The sequence below is a fragment of the Myotis lucifugus genome, unplaced genomic scaffold (genome assembly GCF_000147115.1).
Source record: "Myotis lucifugus unplaced genomic scaffold, Myoluc2.0 scaffold_61, whole genome shotgun sequence".
Lineage (NCBI taxonomy): Eukaryota > Metazoa > Chordata > Mammalia > Chiroptera > Vespertilionidae > Myotis > Myotis lucifugus.
Genome location: NW_005871109.1, coordinates 5,061,585 through 5,076,178, shown reverse-complemented (window position 1 = coordinate 5,076,178; position 14,594 = coordinate 5,061,585). Strand labels below are relative to the sequence as shown.

Genomic DNA, 14,594 nt, shown 5'->3' with positions numbered 1-14,594 from the left:
TCTACAGAATAGTTTAAATTGGTTGAGTGAGGCCCATCACAATGTGGACCTAACTTCCTTTTGAGTTCCCACTTCTCTCCTTTAAGCAGTCCTATATTCTAGCCAAAATTAACTCCTTCCTGTTCTTCTTGATCTCTCCTCCACTTTCCCCCTCCTAACACTCCCCCTACCTGTAATTCACAGCCATATTTTTTTTTGGCTCTGCCTGCATCCTACACAGCTATTTCCTACTTGATGTCACCCACAAGTTCAAATCCCACCCAATTTCCCCAGGCAGAGCTTAAAACAGGGATCAGAGAACTACTGCTCACCTGTTTTTGTAAATAAAGTTTTATTGGAACACAGTTATGCCCATTCCTTTTCATATTGTTTACGGTGGTTTTTGTATTGCCATGGCAAAGCTGAGTAGTTGTGACATGGTCTATATGACCTGCAAAGCCAAAAATATTTACTGTCTAGCCCAGGGGTGGGCAAACTTTTTGACTCGAGGGCCACAATGGGTTCTTAAACTGGACCGGAGGGCCGGAACAAAAGCATGGATGGAGTGTTTGTGTGAACTAATATAAATTCAAAGTAAACATCATTACATAAAAGGGTACGGTCTTTTTTTTTTTTTTTTTAGTTTTATTCATTTCAAACGAGCCGGATCCGGCCTGCGGGCCGTAGTTTGCCCACGGCTGGTCTAGCCCCTTAACAAAAAAGTTTGCTGACCCCTGGGCCTAAAGCAACAACCACTTAAATTGTTCTAGCCTCATACTTTGGGATTCAGTTCTGGTAATGGGGATCCTGCTTATTCTCAAGTCAACCACATCCCTATGTGCTCTAGTTCTGATAACGGTGTCACATTTGAGCTGGACCTTTAGTTTGGGATAGGGTGTTACTAATAAGGAAAGAGCATTTCAGGAAGCAGGAACATCATAAACAGAGAATTCGGATGTCAAAATGTGAGGACTTTTGAGGAAAGATTGGTAAAGCTAGGTCATAAAGAGGAATGACAGGAGATGAGAGTCTAAAATTAGTTTGGGGTCAGACTGGAAGAGTCTGGAAGGCCATGCTAGGTTTCTGTTTTCAACTGCAAGCAATTGGGATTCTTTAAATAGCCAGAAATGCAGGCCCAGAATAAAAGAGAGTGATCACCAGGGTTGAAGCTAGAGGAGCTGGAAGAATCACCCACAGAGGCAACAAGTAAAGTGAGATCAGGCCAATGGATCCGGGGACTGTGCGGCAGGGCCAGGCAGCAGATCTGGCCAAGAGTCAGAATCTGGGCATGAAGGCCAGGTCACAGGCTGAAACTGGACATGAAGGGTCCACAACTTTCAGAGCCCTTGTTCCTGGGACCACCCAACTGTGAAACAAGCTATCTGTGCCAGATCAAGAACCCATGGTGGAATGCAGGAAGTACACGTAGGATGAATCTGAGCTCCTCTCATCTGGCAGAGTGGCACCTCTATCTCTTTTCACTTCCAAGGACTGATGCACTGACATACTCCATGCAAAGCCACTGTCCCCATTTCCACCTGGGCCTGGACAGAGAGACAGTAGGGGAATCAAGGGCAGCGGAGTTCTTACTGTAGGTCTGCAGTTCCTACTGGCCCTCAAGCCCAGGCAAGCCCTGGACTGGCAGGCAAGAGAGCTGTTTTTGTGTAGTTGTGTTGTTGTTGTTGTTTTGGTTCTATACGTGATTAATTATGTGATATTAAGCAGGATTCTAGCCCTTTCTGGACTCCTGATGCCTCATTTATGCAGTGAGGGGTTAGAGATAAGCTCCAAGGGTTTTTCCTGATTTCCATCCTCCACAGTATCAACTATGACTGATCCCCCTTGAATGAGAGAGTTCCAGCAAACAAGGGACTCCTCCAAATCCTGTCCTTCAATCACAGCGACCATGAACTCCCTCCACCAGCAAATCTAGCTATAACCTTTCCCAAAAACACAGCCTGCCTCCTTCCTATTACCAGAGGAATTGCTCTCCCAGTAACAGGTATTGTTCTGAGGTGCACAGTGCCAGTCCCAGTGCCCTAGAGAGCCAATTACGTGAGGAAACTGTTCTTGAACTAAAAAGCCAGCTTGCTGATAGGGTTCCAGAGCTCCTGCTTCTGGGACAGCTGCACACCCAGCTCAGCCCAGCTCAGCAACCTGACCTCCACCAGGGAGGTCTGGGTCACTACCCACAACTGGCCCCACAACAGTTGGACACTATTCAGCACCTGGAACAAGCAAATAGCAGTCAGCCTGCCAAGCTCCTGTAACTGAGACCTCACCCCCAACCCCCACCTCTGCCCTCTCCCCAGGCCATTGGAGCCCCTCCAGCTGAGCTGCTCATTAAGAAAAGCCTCATTTCCCACTCTGACTCTGAGGTTGTAGCATCTTGCATCAGTTCCTTCTCTTTGGATCTTCCCAAAGCCCCAGTGCCTGCCCACTGAGGGAGAGATTGCTCCCCCTTTCAGCATTTGCAATTTACAACAGACATGCTGTCACCTGTCACTAGCTTCAGGAAGCTCTAAGCTATGGTGGTTATTTTATGTTATTGTGTGTGTGTGTGTGTGTGTGTGTGTGTGTGTGTGTTGTTGATTTCAGAGAAGTAGGGAGAGAGAGAGAGAAACATCAACGATGAGAAAGAATCATTGATCAGCTGCCTTCTGCATGCCCCACAACCCAGGTATGTGCCCTGACCAGGAGTTAAACCGTGACCTCCTGATTCAGCCTTTCTTCACAGAGCCTGCAGCTCCGGTCATCCCACTGCATGGCTAAGCACACTACTGCCTTTGCTCTGGTCCCCATCACTAGCGTTGGAATACCTGGCCCAGCTGGTTTCCTCAGAGCCCTGAGACCTGATGCAGAGCCATTTCCTAGTGTGATGGAGCTGCTGGGGAGAATCTCAGCTAGGCTATGTCTGCATTAATTAAAGATTTGCACCTGATGACTCAGGCTGCGGAGTTGGTTCTTTCCTCAAGGATTTTCCATGGAGTCTCCCATCAGTTCAGGGATTCTAGTGAGCACGGAATCTCCCCAAGCAAAGTGCTACAGTGTAGATCACAAGCTTTGAGGATAAGTGAACTTGAATTTGAGCTGATCTGATAATCTGCTACCTTCTCCCATATTTTACCTTTGAAAACCCCAGATTGGCAGAAATAGGATAAACCTTTTAGCAAGTCTGTGCTCCTTCTCTGCTGGATCAAGTGGCCGTACTAAAAGTTCTTTCCAAAGAACCAGACTCCCAAAGCATGGCTTCCCAAATTATGAACCAGAAATCTATGTTCAGGGATTGGGTATCTCACTAGACTTACCTGAAATAGGTGACAGCTCTTCTTTTTATGGGACAGTTCATTTGGGTGCCATTCTTTTAGTCCTTCAGAAACATTCAGTAAGCGACTGATATCCACCAGTCCTGGTGCCTGACGAACCTTTCAGAGGTACTGTTCCCTTGCCTGGACTTGAAATAATCTTCTCTTCACATCCCTGCCACACTGATGATTGCCATCTCTTTAGGAATCTGTCCTTCAATAAAGTATGAGCTCCTTGAAGGCAAGGACCCTATCTTTTCATATCTGTACCCTAAATGCCATAAAGCTCAGTACACAAAAGTCAATAAATGCCTGTGGAGGAGACAGACAGACAAACCAACAAATACCACACATCATCACAGAGTCCTAAAACCTCCAACCAGTAGAAGAAGATTATTCCACTCTTCACCCATAAATGCAAATATGGAAGGTAACAATGGCCTACTCAGACCATAGGGCATACAAAAACATATAAGATGCAATATATTCAAGAAATTGCCCCTCTGGTTCCAAAACAATCATATTTGCATCTAACAGATATTTTTCAGTTTCACAAATTCTAAATAATAGTATTTTTTCACATTTCTTGGTCTCTTACTATATCCTAAGCAAAGTACATAATGTTTTATATGTATGTTCTCATTTAATCGTCATAATAATCCTGAGTTAATTACTACTATCATCATACCCATTTTACAGGTAAGAGAACTTGCCCAGGCTATCTAACTATTAAGTGGCAGGCATATTAGGACCCAGATGCCCAGATATAATGACACAAAGCTTATGATTTTGGTCTCCATTGCACTTGGAAACTTGGCAACAAACATTATGATTCTGATTATTGTCATTAGTATAAATTTAGTTTTCTGATTTTAGAGTCAAACAAAACTTTGAGACATGCATATTAGTTCTTGTTAAAAATCATAGGTGAGCTCAAAGACCTAAACATAATACCTAAAACTATCAAACTCTTAGAATAAAACAGAGTAAAAGCTTCATGACAATGGATTTAACAATAACTTCCTGGATATGACACCAAAATTACAGATAACAAAAGAAAAAATAGGTTAAATTGGACTTCATCAAAATTAAAAACTTTTATGCATCCAAGGACACTATCAACAGAACAAAAAGGCACCCCAAAACAACCACCTCATTTTAAAATTGGCAAAGCTAAAACTATACCATTAAGCAATAAGTCCCATATCCCCTTTCCCTAGCCTTTGGCAACCACCATTCTACTTTCTGTCTCTATGAATTTGACTACTCTAGGTACCTTGTATAAGTAGAATCCTAGAGCATTTGTTTTTTGTGACTGGCTTATTTCATTTAGCAAAATGTGCTCAAGATTCATTCATGTTGTAGTATGTGTCAGAGTTTCCTCCCTTATTAAGGCTGAATAATATCCCATTGTATGTACATACCACATTTTTAAGCCATTCACCCATTGGATTACTTCCACCTATTAGCTATGGAAAATAATGCTATGAACATGAGTATACAAATATCTCTTTGAATCTCCACTTTTAATTCTTTTGGGTATATATCCAAAAGTGGAGTTTCTGGATCATATGGTAATTTTGCTTTTAAATATTTTTAGGAAATACTATATTGTTTTCCACAGAGGCCTTACCATTTTATATTCCCACCAACAGTATATAATTTCTCCACATCTTGACCAACACTTACTATTTTCTGTTCTTTTTTTTAATAATAGCTAATGGATATGAGGTGGTATTTCATTGTGGTTTTGATTTATATTTCCCTAAGATTAGTGATATTAAGAATCTTTTCACATGCTTAATGGCCATTTGTTTATCTTGTCTGGAGAAATGTCTATATAGGTCCTTTGCCATTTTTAACTGGATTGTATTTTTATTGTTGAGATGTTGGGGTTTCTTTATATATTCTGGATATTAACCCAACATTGCTGGAACTTTTAAGATATATTTAAGATTCATCATATTTATAAATTTAATTTATTGGATTTCTAAGAGTTCTTTAAGTAATTAGGAATGCTTATTTGCTAGACAATTGCATTACTTAAAAAGAAAATACATTTAATTTATAAAAGCAAATACTAAGCTTGTAAATATGTTCAAATATTAATGAAAGGCCCTTAAAGACGATGTTAAAATTTGCCGTTTATAAACAGAATAATATTTTAAAGATAAAAATCAAAAGTTTAAGGAAAAATAGTTTAAATTATACGTTTAAAAATCAGATATTAATATAAAAATTCAAAGTAGACCAAATCTTCTCTGTGCTCCAAACTCTCAACAGAGACTCAGAGAGGTTAGGTAGCCTGCTCAAGAGTTTAGAGGGCTCAAAATTCAGATCTAAAGACAAATGTGAAGTTATACCGCCTCAAAGAGAGCCTAGACTTGTGCTACAAATCACTTTGATAATAAAAAATGATGTTTCTAAACAGTGTCAACTTATTTGACTTTCTCCTCCTATTAAGGTCATTCAACAAATACTCGTTGCACCTCTATTCGCTGCCCTGTGCTACAATACCGAAACGAAGAGACCTGATTCCTGTCTCCAAGGACCTGCAGTTCTCACGGAGATTGTTTCCTAGGAAACCTGAAATGCAGAAGCAAGACACAAGCTCCTCCTCCCTGCCGGGCAGCAGCTTAGGTGGTGAATGGTTCACTAGTCAGTGTGTCTGTTCAAAATCCATTCCTGACCCATCCTAGGAACCCAGCCCATTTTCCCTGCCTCGGAAGTTTAGTGAGCCAGGACCCTCCTTTCCATCTGAGGAGTCAGCCAAACCTTGGATCAAAACCTTCCCTGGTTTCTTGGTCTGCCACCAATTTAAGGAAATCCCAAACATGAAAAGTCCCAGTTTACAAAACAGATATATTAGGTATCAAGAGGATTTGTTTTGTCTCAGAGATTCCCCAAAGAGTTGCTTTCAGCAATGACTGTCCCTTGGGCACTTAAATCCTGATTCTTTTTCTACACCTGAAATTCAGTTCCTCGGAAACAGGAGAAACCTGTTATATAGAAGGAGGTGAACCTGTCCTGTTTTTGTACTTACCCTCTGGGACAGTCCCATGAGTCTGGGAAACCTGCCCTAGCTCCTGGATCAAGCCCTGGAAGCAGTCCTTACAGATCAAATGCTGGCAGGGGAGGAGCCAGGCACCCACATATTGCAGGTCCTGTTGGCACAACGAGCAAGTCAGTACCACAGCCTCCATTTGTCTACTGCTGTGTTTCTGGTCAACTAGTGGCAGCCCCATAAAGCTCACGTCCATATCCAGGCCCATGCCTGTGCCCGGGACTGGGGCTTTTCCATTGATATCCTCAGGCGTGAAGCAGCGTGTAGCGTGAGCGAGCTCTGCTCCCTGTAAGTGAAGCACAAAGCAGAGTGATTTGCCCTGGCCGAGTAGCTCAGATGGTTGTGGGTTTGATCCCTGGTCAGGGCATAGGCAAGAATCAACCAATGAAGGCATAAATAAGTGGAACAAAAAATTGGTATTTCTCTCTCCCTCCCACTCTTCCTTTCTCTCTCTCTCTCTCTCTCTCTCTCTCTCTCTCTCTCTAAAAATGAACTTTTTTAAAAAGCAGAATGATTTATTTCTTTTGGAAGGGGGATATTCCTGGACAGGCCAGAGAAGACTCAGAGATCAAGGCCTCAGAAGTCCAGGCCATGTTCCTCCCCAGAACTGGAATTCATGCCCTACATCATGGCACAGCCTCAACCTCTCACTCGGGCCCAAAGACAGAACCTAGCCTCTCTGCTGTGGAAAACAAAGCTAGATTGTGTGTTTCTTACAGCGTTTGTTTGCCTTCAAAAGTGTCCCAGATTTACCTCTGCCTCCTTATTAGTGGACAAGCTTAATCCAAGATTTCATTTTGGGGAAAAAAAGGAAATTTATTAAATGCCAAGTTTATGCCAGATGTTTCATATGCTGTATCTCAATCCTCACAGCTACCCTTGGAGACAGGGTTATATAAAACCATGAGGGACAGGCTGAGGAAACTGAGGATCAGAGAGATTGGGTAAGTGCACAAAAACAGATGATAAATAGCAGAGTCCAAATTCAAATTCAAACCAGGTCAGTCATTCCAGATTCCAGTCTTTAACTACTGAAATGTTATTCAAGCTGAGGTCCACACACATATTTTCATGAGTTCTCTCCAATAATTTTTTAAAATTAGTGTTTCATTCTGATAAGTGTTTTTTAAAGTATAAATATTCTGAGTCATCTACATATCCATGACAAGATTTTAGGGGCAGCGTTAAGAGTTTAGGATCTACTGGTAGTTCACACCAAGTACTACTTTATCTCAGGCTGATGAAGAGAAAGGAGAAGACTTAATATATAAATGATGCACTCTTGCCACATGAAGTATAAATGACATTAGGAACACAATGATGAATGTTTCAAAGGAGGTGAGGAAATTGGGCCCTCATCATTGGTGGAGGTGGGGATGGGAAGGTAAGTTTGCCAAACTTAGCCCAAAAGGAAGCATCACATTTAAGTTATAGCGGCAATTCAGTTTTGTAATTGTATAAGAACAAATGGAGTGTGCCTAATTTTGTATTTGTACTTATTTAAGAAACAAAACAAAAATCATTTCATTCCAATCTGGAGCTCTGTAATTATGCAAGTTTGAGAGAACTTTCACTTCAGTCCACAGATTTGGGAGCCAAGTCCATTAAGGACAAAAGGTGATGGGGCTGGGAGAGGCCTGGCTGCTTGGAGGCCCAGCAAGATGCCACTAAATAAAGTAATGGGCAGACTTCACCTCTACTTCATTGTGGGGCTCTAAGGGAAGTTATTTCCCAGACAGCACCCATAGTAACAGCCCCAGTGGAGGTGAGGGCAGTCTCCCTTAGAAGGTTTAAATAGCTGAGTTTATTTTGTTAGACTGAAAATATCAAACATTTTTGGTCTTAGAACCCCTGAACATTTTTAAATTAATGAGGACCCCAAAGAGACTTTGTTTATGTGGGTTATAGCTATTGCTATTTACCATGATATAAACTAAAACTGAGATAATTTTAAAATATTAATTCATTACAAAGTAATAAACCTATTACATGTCAACATGAATAACATACTAGGAAAAAATAACAATTTTCAAAAAAATAAATTTAGTGAGAAGAGTGACATTGTTTTTCCTTTAATGTCTGGCTTAATAGAAAAGAGCTGGATTTCCATACATGTTTCTGCAGTCAATCTAGTCTATGTTTTTCTGTTTACTGTATATGAAGAAAATCCAGCCTCACACAGTTATACAGTTGGGAAAGAGCAATATTTCAATATAGCCTTATCAGATAATTGTGGCTATTGCTCTTTGATACTATACCAAAATTCAACAAGGGGCAGTTTCTTAAAGGTTAGTTGCAATGTGGAATCTCTGTTACTTAAATTCCACTATGAATTTTGTACTATGAATTGCTCTTTTACCCAGACATAATTTCATAACACCAAGCATGGTCATTTGGAAAATATTGGTTCAACAACTTATGCAGATGCTCCAAATACTGACATGTTTCATCATACAATAACCAAAAACAACAATACACTCTTTAATAGCACCTCTAATCTCATGGAAAATTCTTTAACTATTAGAAAGTTGTCAAACTCAAAGAAATAGCTATAACTCTCCCAGAATTCTATTTTTTGCCTGAAAACTCGTTTTATCATTGGCAGCAAATACTGTCAGTTTTTTCCTTGAAGTAAAAAACTTTTTCCTTGGCTCACTTCATGTTTGAGAAAATATCTACCAAACTCCCAACCCTGAATAACCAGTTTATCTTTCAGTTGTTCTTTCAAGTAAAGCTGGTGTTCTACCCTTCCACCAAAAACAAAAAGGCTAGTTCAGCTTGCAACTCAAATAGTAGCACAAGCAGCATAAGCGCTTTTTGCATACTTGCAATTTTTTCACACAGAGCATTACAAAGACATGTATTCAAGGATTGAGATTTAATAAAATATTTACTGCTTTATTACGGACATTCTTTTTTTTCTATTCTCACCCAAGGATATGTTCATTGACTGGAGAGAGAGGAAGGGAAAGAGAGAAACATCGATGTGAAAGAGAAACATCGGTTGCTTCCCTACATGCCTCAACTGGGGATCAAATCCACAACCTAGGTATGTGCCCTGATCAGGAATCGAACCCGCAACATTTTGGTTGTATGGGAAGATGCTCCAACCAACTGAGCACCAGCCAGGGCATCATGATGGAAATTCTTTTTTAAATTTATTTTTATTAATTTCAAAGAGGAAGGGAGAGGGAGAGAGAGAAACATCAACAATGATTAAAAATATAAGAAAGAAAGGAAGGGAGGGAGGTCAACAATGAGAGAACCACTGATTGGCAGCTTCCCCCTCCCCCGAATAGCCCCCACCCCACATTCTTAAGTGAAACTGACTTTTTTCTTTTCTTCTTTAATGCAAATGCCTTGCAGTGTACAATGACTTGTACAAGCAATTTTACACACCATCTTTGGCCTTTGCTTTGGCACCATCAATGCAAATGTCAACCCAGTGAAAGGGGCAAATAATATCGTAGTATTATTATGAAAATTATTATGACCTTGTGGACTCCCTGAAAGGGTCTCTAGGACTCTCATAGGTCTATAGACCATATTTTTAGAACTGCTGCATTAGACTGTGAATAACAATTCTGGGAATAAAAGGAGGTGGCATGGCTTTCCAACACCAGTAGACTCCACACAGAGTAAAAATATAAAGAAATAAGTATTTAATTCCTGTCTTAGAAAAGCAATTAGAGTAACTCTGTGAGGATAAAGATTAAATTAAAGGCACAGCCAAGCAATGAGTCTCTGATTTAGGGACAAGCGGGGAGGAAGGGAGAGAGACAGAGAAACATAGGTCAAATGACTTATTTTCTATCCCCTTCCAAATTCAAATACCTACAGGGGCCAGACATATTCACCTAAAAGGATGTGGGTCAATGTTCCCAAACTTTAGTTTTTCAAAACTCCAGAAACTCAGATTTTTATTTAAATTTTAAAAGATTGCCCTAGCCAGATAGCTCAATTTGTTAGCGCATCATCCCAATATGGCAAGGTTGCAGGTTCAATCCCTGGTCAAAGCACATACAGGAGGCAACCAATGAGTGCATATATCGTGGAACAACAAACTGATGTTACAGCTCTGTCTGGTTTGGCTCAGTGGTTAGAATGTTGGCCTGCACATGGAAGGGTCACAGGTTGGATTACCACCAACCAGTACAATAACCCGTACCTGGGTTGCAGGTTCCATCCTGGCCCAGGTTGGGACACATGTGGGAGGCAACCAATCGATGTCTCTCTTGCATTGATGTTTTTCTCTCGCTCTCTCTCCCTCCCTCCTTTCCTTCTACTCTCTCTAAAAAAAATCAATGGGAAAAAAAAATATTCTCAGGTGAGGATTAACAAAAACAAAACAAAAAAATTGATGTTACTTTCTCTCTCCCTCTCTCTAAAATCAAGCGATAAATTAAATTTTAAAACACTGGCAACTAATTTAGTTAAAAAAAAAAAAACTTAAAAAAACAGCATGAATCAAACAAAATATACTCTCAATTAGCTTGTGCCCTCTGCTTTAAGTCACAGAGAAACCTGGACTAAATGAAACAACAAGTTTGAAGGATGGGAAACCTCACATAGAAGATTATCTTGCTCACCAACCACCTCCTTTTAACATCCCACACTCAGGGATCTGAGAGAAGGGAAATGTTTACCAGTGTCTCTAACCTTGCCAAACATTGAAAGAACAAGTCATTCCATGACACATAGGGAGTAAGAATTTCAAAGATTGTTTGCATGGGTAGAACAGAATAAATTATCATTAAAATGTACTCATTTTAGGCAGAAAATGGGAGAGAAACGCTAGGTAATGAGAGAATACCCATGCTATGCTAGGCTGTGTTAAATGTGATATATTATTTATTTCTCTACTTGTTTCCTGATTTAGACACAGTCCTAAAGCAGGACTTTGTCTTTCTTGTTTACCACTGTACTGGCCCCTCACTGCCTGGCTTATCCTATCTAATAATAGACAAACATGGTAATTAACCGTAACTTCACTATCCTTCCCATTGGCTAATCAGCGAGATATGCAAATTAACTGCCAACCAAGATGGCGGCCGGCAGCCAGGCAGCTGAAGCGAACAGGAGGCTTGCTTGCTCCAGTGATGGAGGAAGCCAAGGTTCCCCGCCTGCCGCTGCCGGCCTCTGAGCTGCACTCTAAGAAACAATGTTGCAATTATAGAAGCTAAACAAACCCCAGAAACCTGCTTTCAGCCGGCCGGGCCTCAGAGCTGGAGCTGTAACAGTGTTTCAATTATAGAAGCCAAACAAACCCAGATACCTGCTTTAGCAGCTGAGGTCTCAGAGCTGGAGCCAAGCCTCAGAGCTAAAGCCGGCTCTCAGTTCCAGTGACAGTCATAGAAGGTAAATAAATCCCAGAATAAAAAAAAAAAAGAAAAAAAAGAGGCTGGGAGCTTCAGTCGCTCGCCAGCCTGAAAACGGCCCTCAGCCCCTCACCCAGACTGGCCAGGCTCCCCAATGGGGACCCCCACCCTGAAGGGGATGTGACCAGCTGCAAACAGCCATCATCCCCTCATCCAGGCTGGCCAGGCACCCAAGCAGGACCCCCACCCTGATCCAGATCACCCTTCAGGGCAAACCAGCCGGCCCCCACCCATGCACCAGGCCTCTATCCTATATAATAAAAGGGTAATATGCAAACTGACCCTAACAGCAGAAGGACTGGGAATAACTGGTCACTATGACACACACTGACCACCAGGGGGCAGACGCTCAATGCAGGAGCTGCCCTCTGGTGGTCAGGGCGCTCTCACATGGGAGGAGCTCTGCTCAGCCACAAGCCAGGCTGATGGCTGCCAGTACAGCGGTGGTGGTGGGAGCCTCTCCTGCCTCCTCAGCAGCGCTAAGGATGTCCGACTGCAGTTTAGGCCTGCTCCCCGCTGGCAAGTGGACATCCCCCGAGGACTGCCGGGCTGCCAGAGGGATGTCTGATTGCCATCTTAGGCCCCATCCCCTGGGGAGCGGGCCTAAGCCAGCAGGTGGTCATTCCCTGAGGGGTCCCAGACTGCGAGAGGGCACAGCCAGGCTGAGGGCCCCCCCTCCCCCCCGAGTGCACAAATTTTTGTGCACCGGACCTCTAGTCCTATATAATAAAAGGGTAATATGCAAATCGACCAAACAGCAGAATGAACGGTCACTATGACACGCACTGACCACCAGGGGGCAGATGCTCAACGCAGGAGCTGCCCCCTGGTGGTCAGTGTGCTCCCACAGGGGGAGTGCTGCTCAGCCACAAGCCGGGCTGATGGCTGGCGAGCGCAGTGGTTGTGGTGGGAGCCTCTCATGCCTCCATGGGCCTGAGCAGTCAGTAGGACATCCCCCGAGGGCTCCCGAACTGCTAAAGGGTACAGGCCGGGCTGAGGGACCCCCTACTCCCCACCTCCAAGTGCACGAACGTCGTGCACCAGGCCTCTAGTATATATATAGTACCTGAAAACAGAAAACATTCAATAAATATTTCTAAAATGAATCACTGAATCTCAGTCATTTTTCATTATACAGACAAGAAAGTTAAGATTCAAAGAGAAGATGCTATTTGTTCAATGTCATTCAGCTACTAGAAACAGAGGCAGGAAATACAGGCCGGGCTGAGGGACCCCCTACTCCCCACCTCCAAGTGCACGAACGTCGTGCACCAGGCCTCTAGTATATATATAGTACCTGAAAACAGAAAACATTCAATAAATATTTCTAAAATGAATCACTGAATCTCAGTCATTTTTCATTATACAGACAAGAAAGTTAAGATTCAAAGAGAAGATGCTATTTGTTCAATGTCATTCAGCTACTAGAAACAGAGGCAGGAAATAAACCTATATTTCTTTTCCCTAATTTTATCATCTGAAATTAAATTAATACCCAACTAGTTAAGCTCCCATTTGTTGTGCTAGTGGGGAAGCTGCTCTAAAAGATCCTAGAATTCTTCTCTTCACATTTTTCTATTCAGAGTTTAATGGCAGCAGGGCTTTCCATCCCAGCTTCCAACAAAGCTTCTAGGAGTACACTTGCCATGTAGTACAATGAGATTTTTAAAAACCTATACAACACAGAAAGGAAAGACTCCCATAAATTCCTAATCCTCAAATTAGATTATTTTTACTTTGTGCTGAGGGAAACCCTGTGGGCCTATGGATTTTTCCCTTAGATGCCATTTGCTATTTATCAAAAACTACTGATAAAAGAAAAAGAAAAAATCCTGGGCCTGGTGTAGTTGAAATTGGAAACTATACATGTTCTAATGCATAAATTGGTACAATCCATTTGGAAAAAAATATATAGCAACATAAAATGAATCATAAAAATGTTCATACCCTATAACCCAGCAATCTTACTCCTAGGGATTTATCCTGGACAAATTATTCAATAGGAGAAAAAAACTACATATACACAAATGTTCATTGTAGCATTGTCTCTAATAGCAAAGAACACAACAAGAACAACAAAAAAGAAAACAAAATACATGAGAAAATGGCTTAGTAAATTATAGTATTGCTAAAAACAAATCACTCTTTAGCTGTTAAAAATAATAATCATAGCCCTGGCTAGGTAGCTTAGTTGGTTGAATCATCATCCTGTACACCAAAAGGTTGTGGGTTTGATTCCTAGTCAGGACACATACCTATGTTGGGGTTCAATTTCCGATTCGGCATGTATGGGAGGCTACCTATTGCTGTTTCTCTCTCACATCCATGTTTCTTTCTCTCTCTCCCCCTTCCTGTCTCTCTAAAATAAAAGTTTTTAAAAAATCATGAAGACTGAGTAGTGAGACAGAAAAATGTCACAGAATTACATGAAAAGCGGAATACAAAAAGATTTGTATACTGTGCTCATCCATGTAGATGAGAGCTGAAAGGTAACAGTCATGAAAACAGCATTGTAGGGTATTATGATTTGAGATGTTTTTACTTATATTTTTTCCCTCCAAAAATTTTTAAATGTTTTACTGTCTTTTCTGTTACCTACCAATTTTTTTAAGTTGTTTCTGAACCCAATTTTGGATTTCTAAGTTTTGCTCTTGTTTCTCACTTAGGAACAGAAATCTGACTCTGTCTCATCTTAAATTAACAATCCCTCTACTTGAAAAAAAGAAGGCAATATAAACATTTTCCAAATGTCCCAAATCCTAAAAAATGAAAAGCCCAGAATGACAAGGCTGGCATACCTTTCATTCATGTTTGCGGCTTGCTGGAAGTGATTGCTGATTTTCCTCCGGGGGAGCCAGAGAGGGAGAA

The 14,594-nt window shown here is 41.5% G+C and overlaps 1 protein-coding gene across 1 annotated transcript in view; it reads right to left on the bottom strand.

Moving 5' to 3' along the window:
- Positions 1 to 6,628, bottom strand: part of TRIM66 (tripartite motif containing 66) — a 58,821-nt gene extending 52,193 nt beyond the window's left edge. Inside the window, exon 1 of the mRNA XM_023754589.1 lies at positions 6,328 to 6,628. Within this exon, the coding sequence (XP_023610357.1) occupies positions 6,328 to 6,556 (229 nt within the window). The 5' untranslated portion in view covers positions 6,557 to 6,628. The remainder of the gene's footprint in view (positions 1 to 6,327) is intronic.
- Positions 6,629 to 14,594: the final 7,966 nt, after the last annotated feature.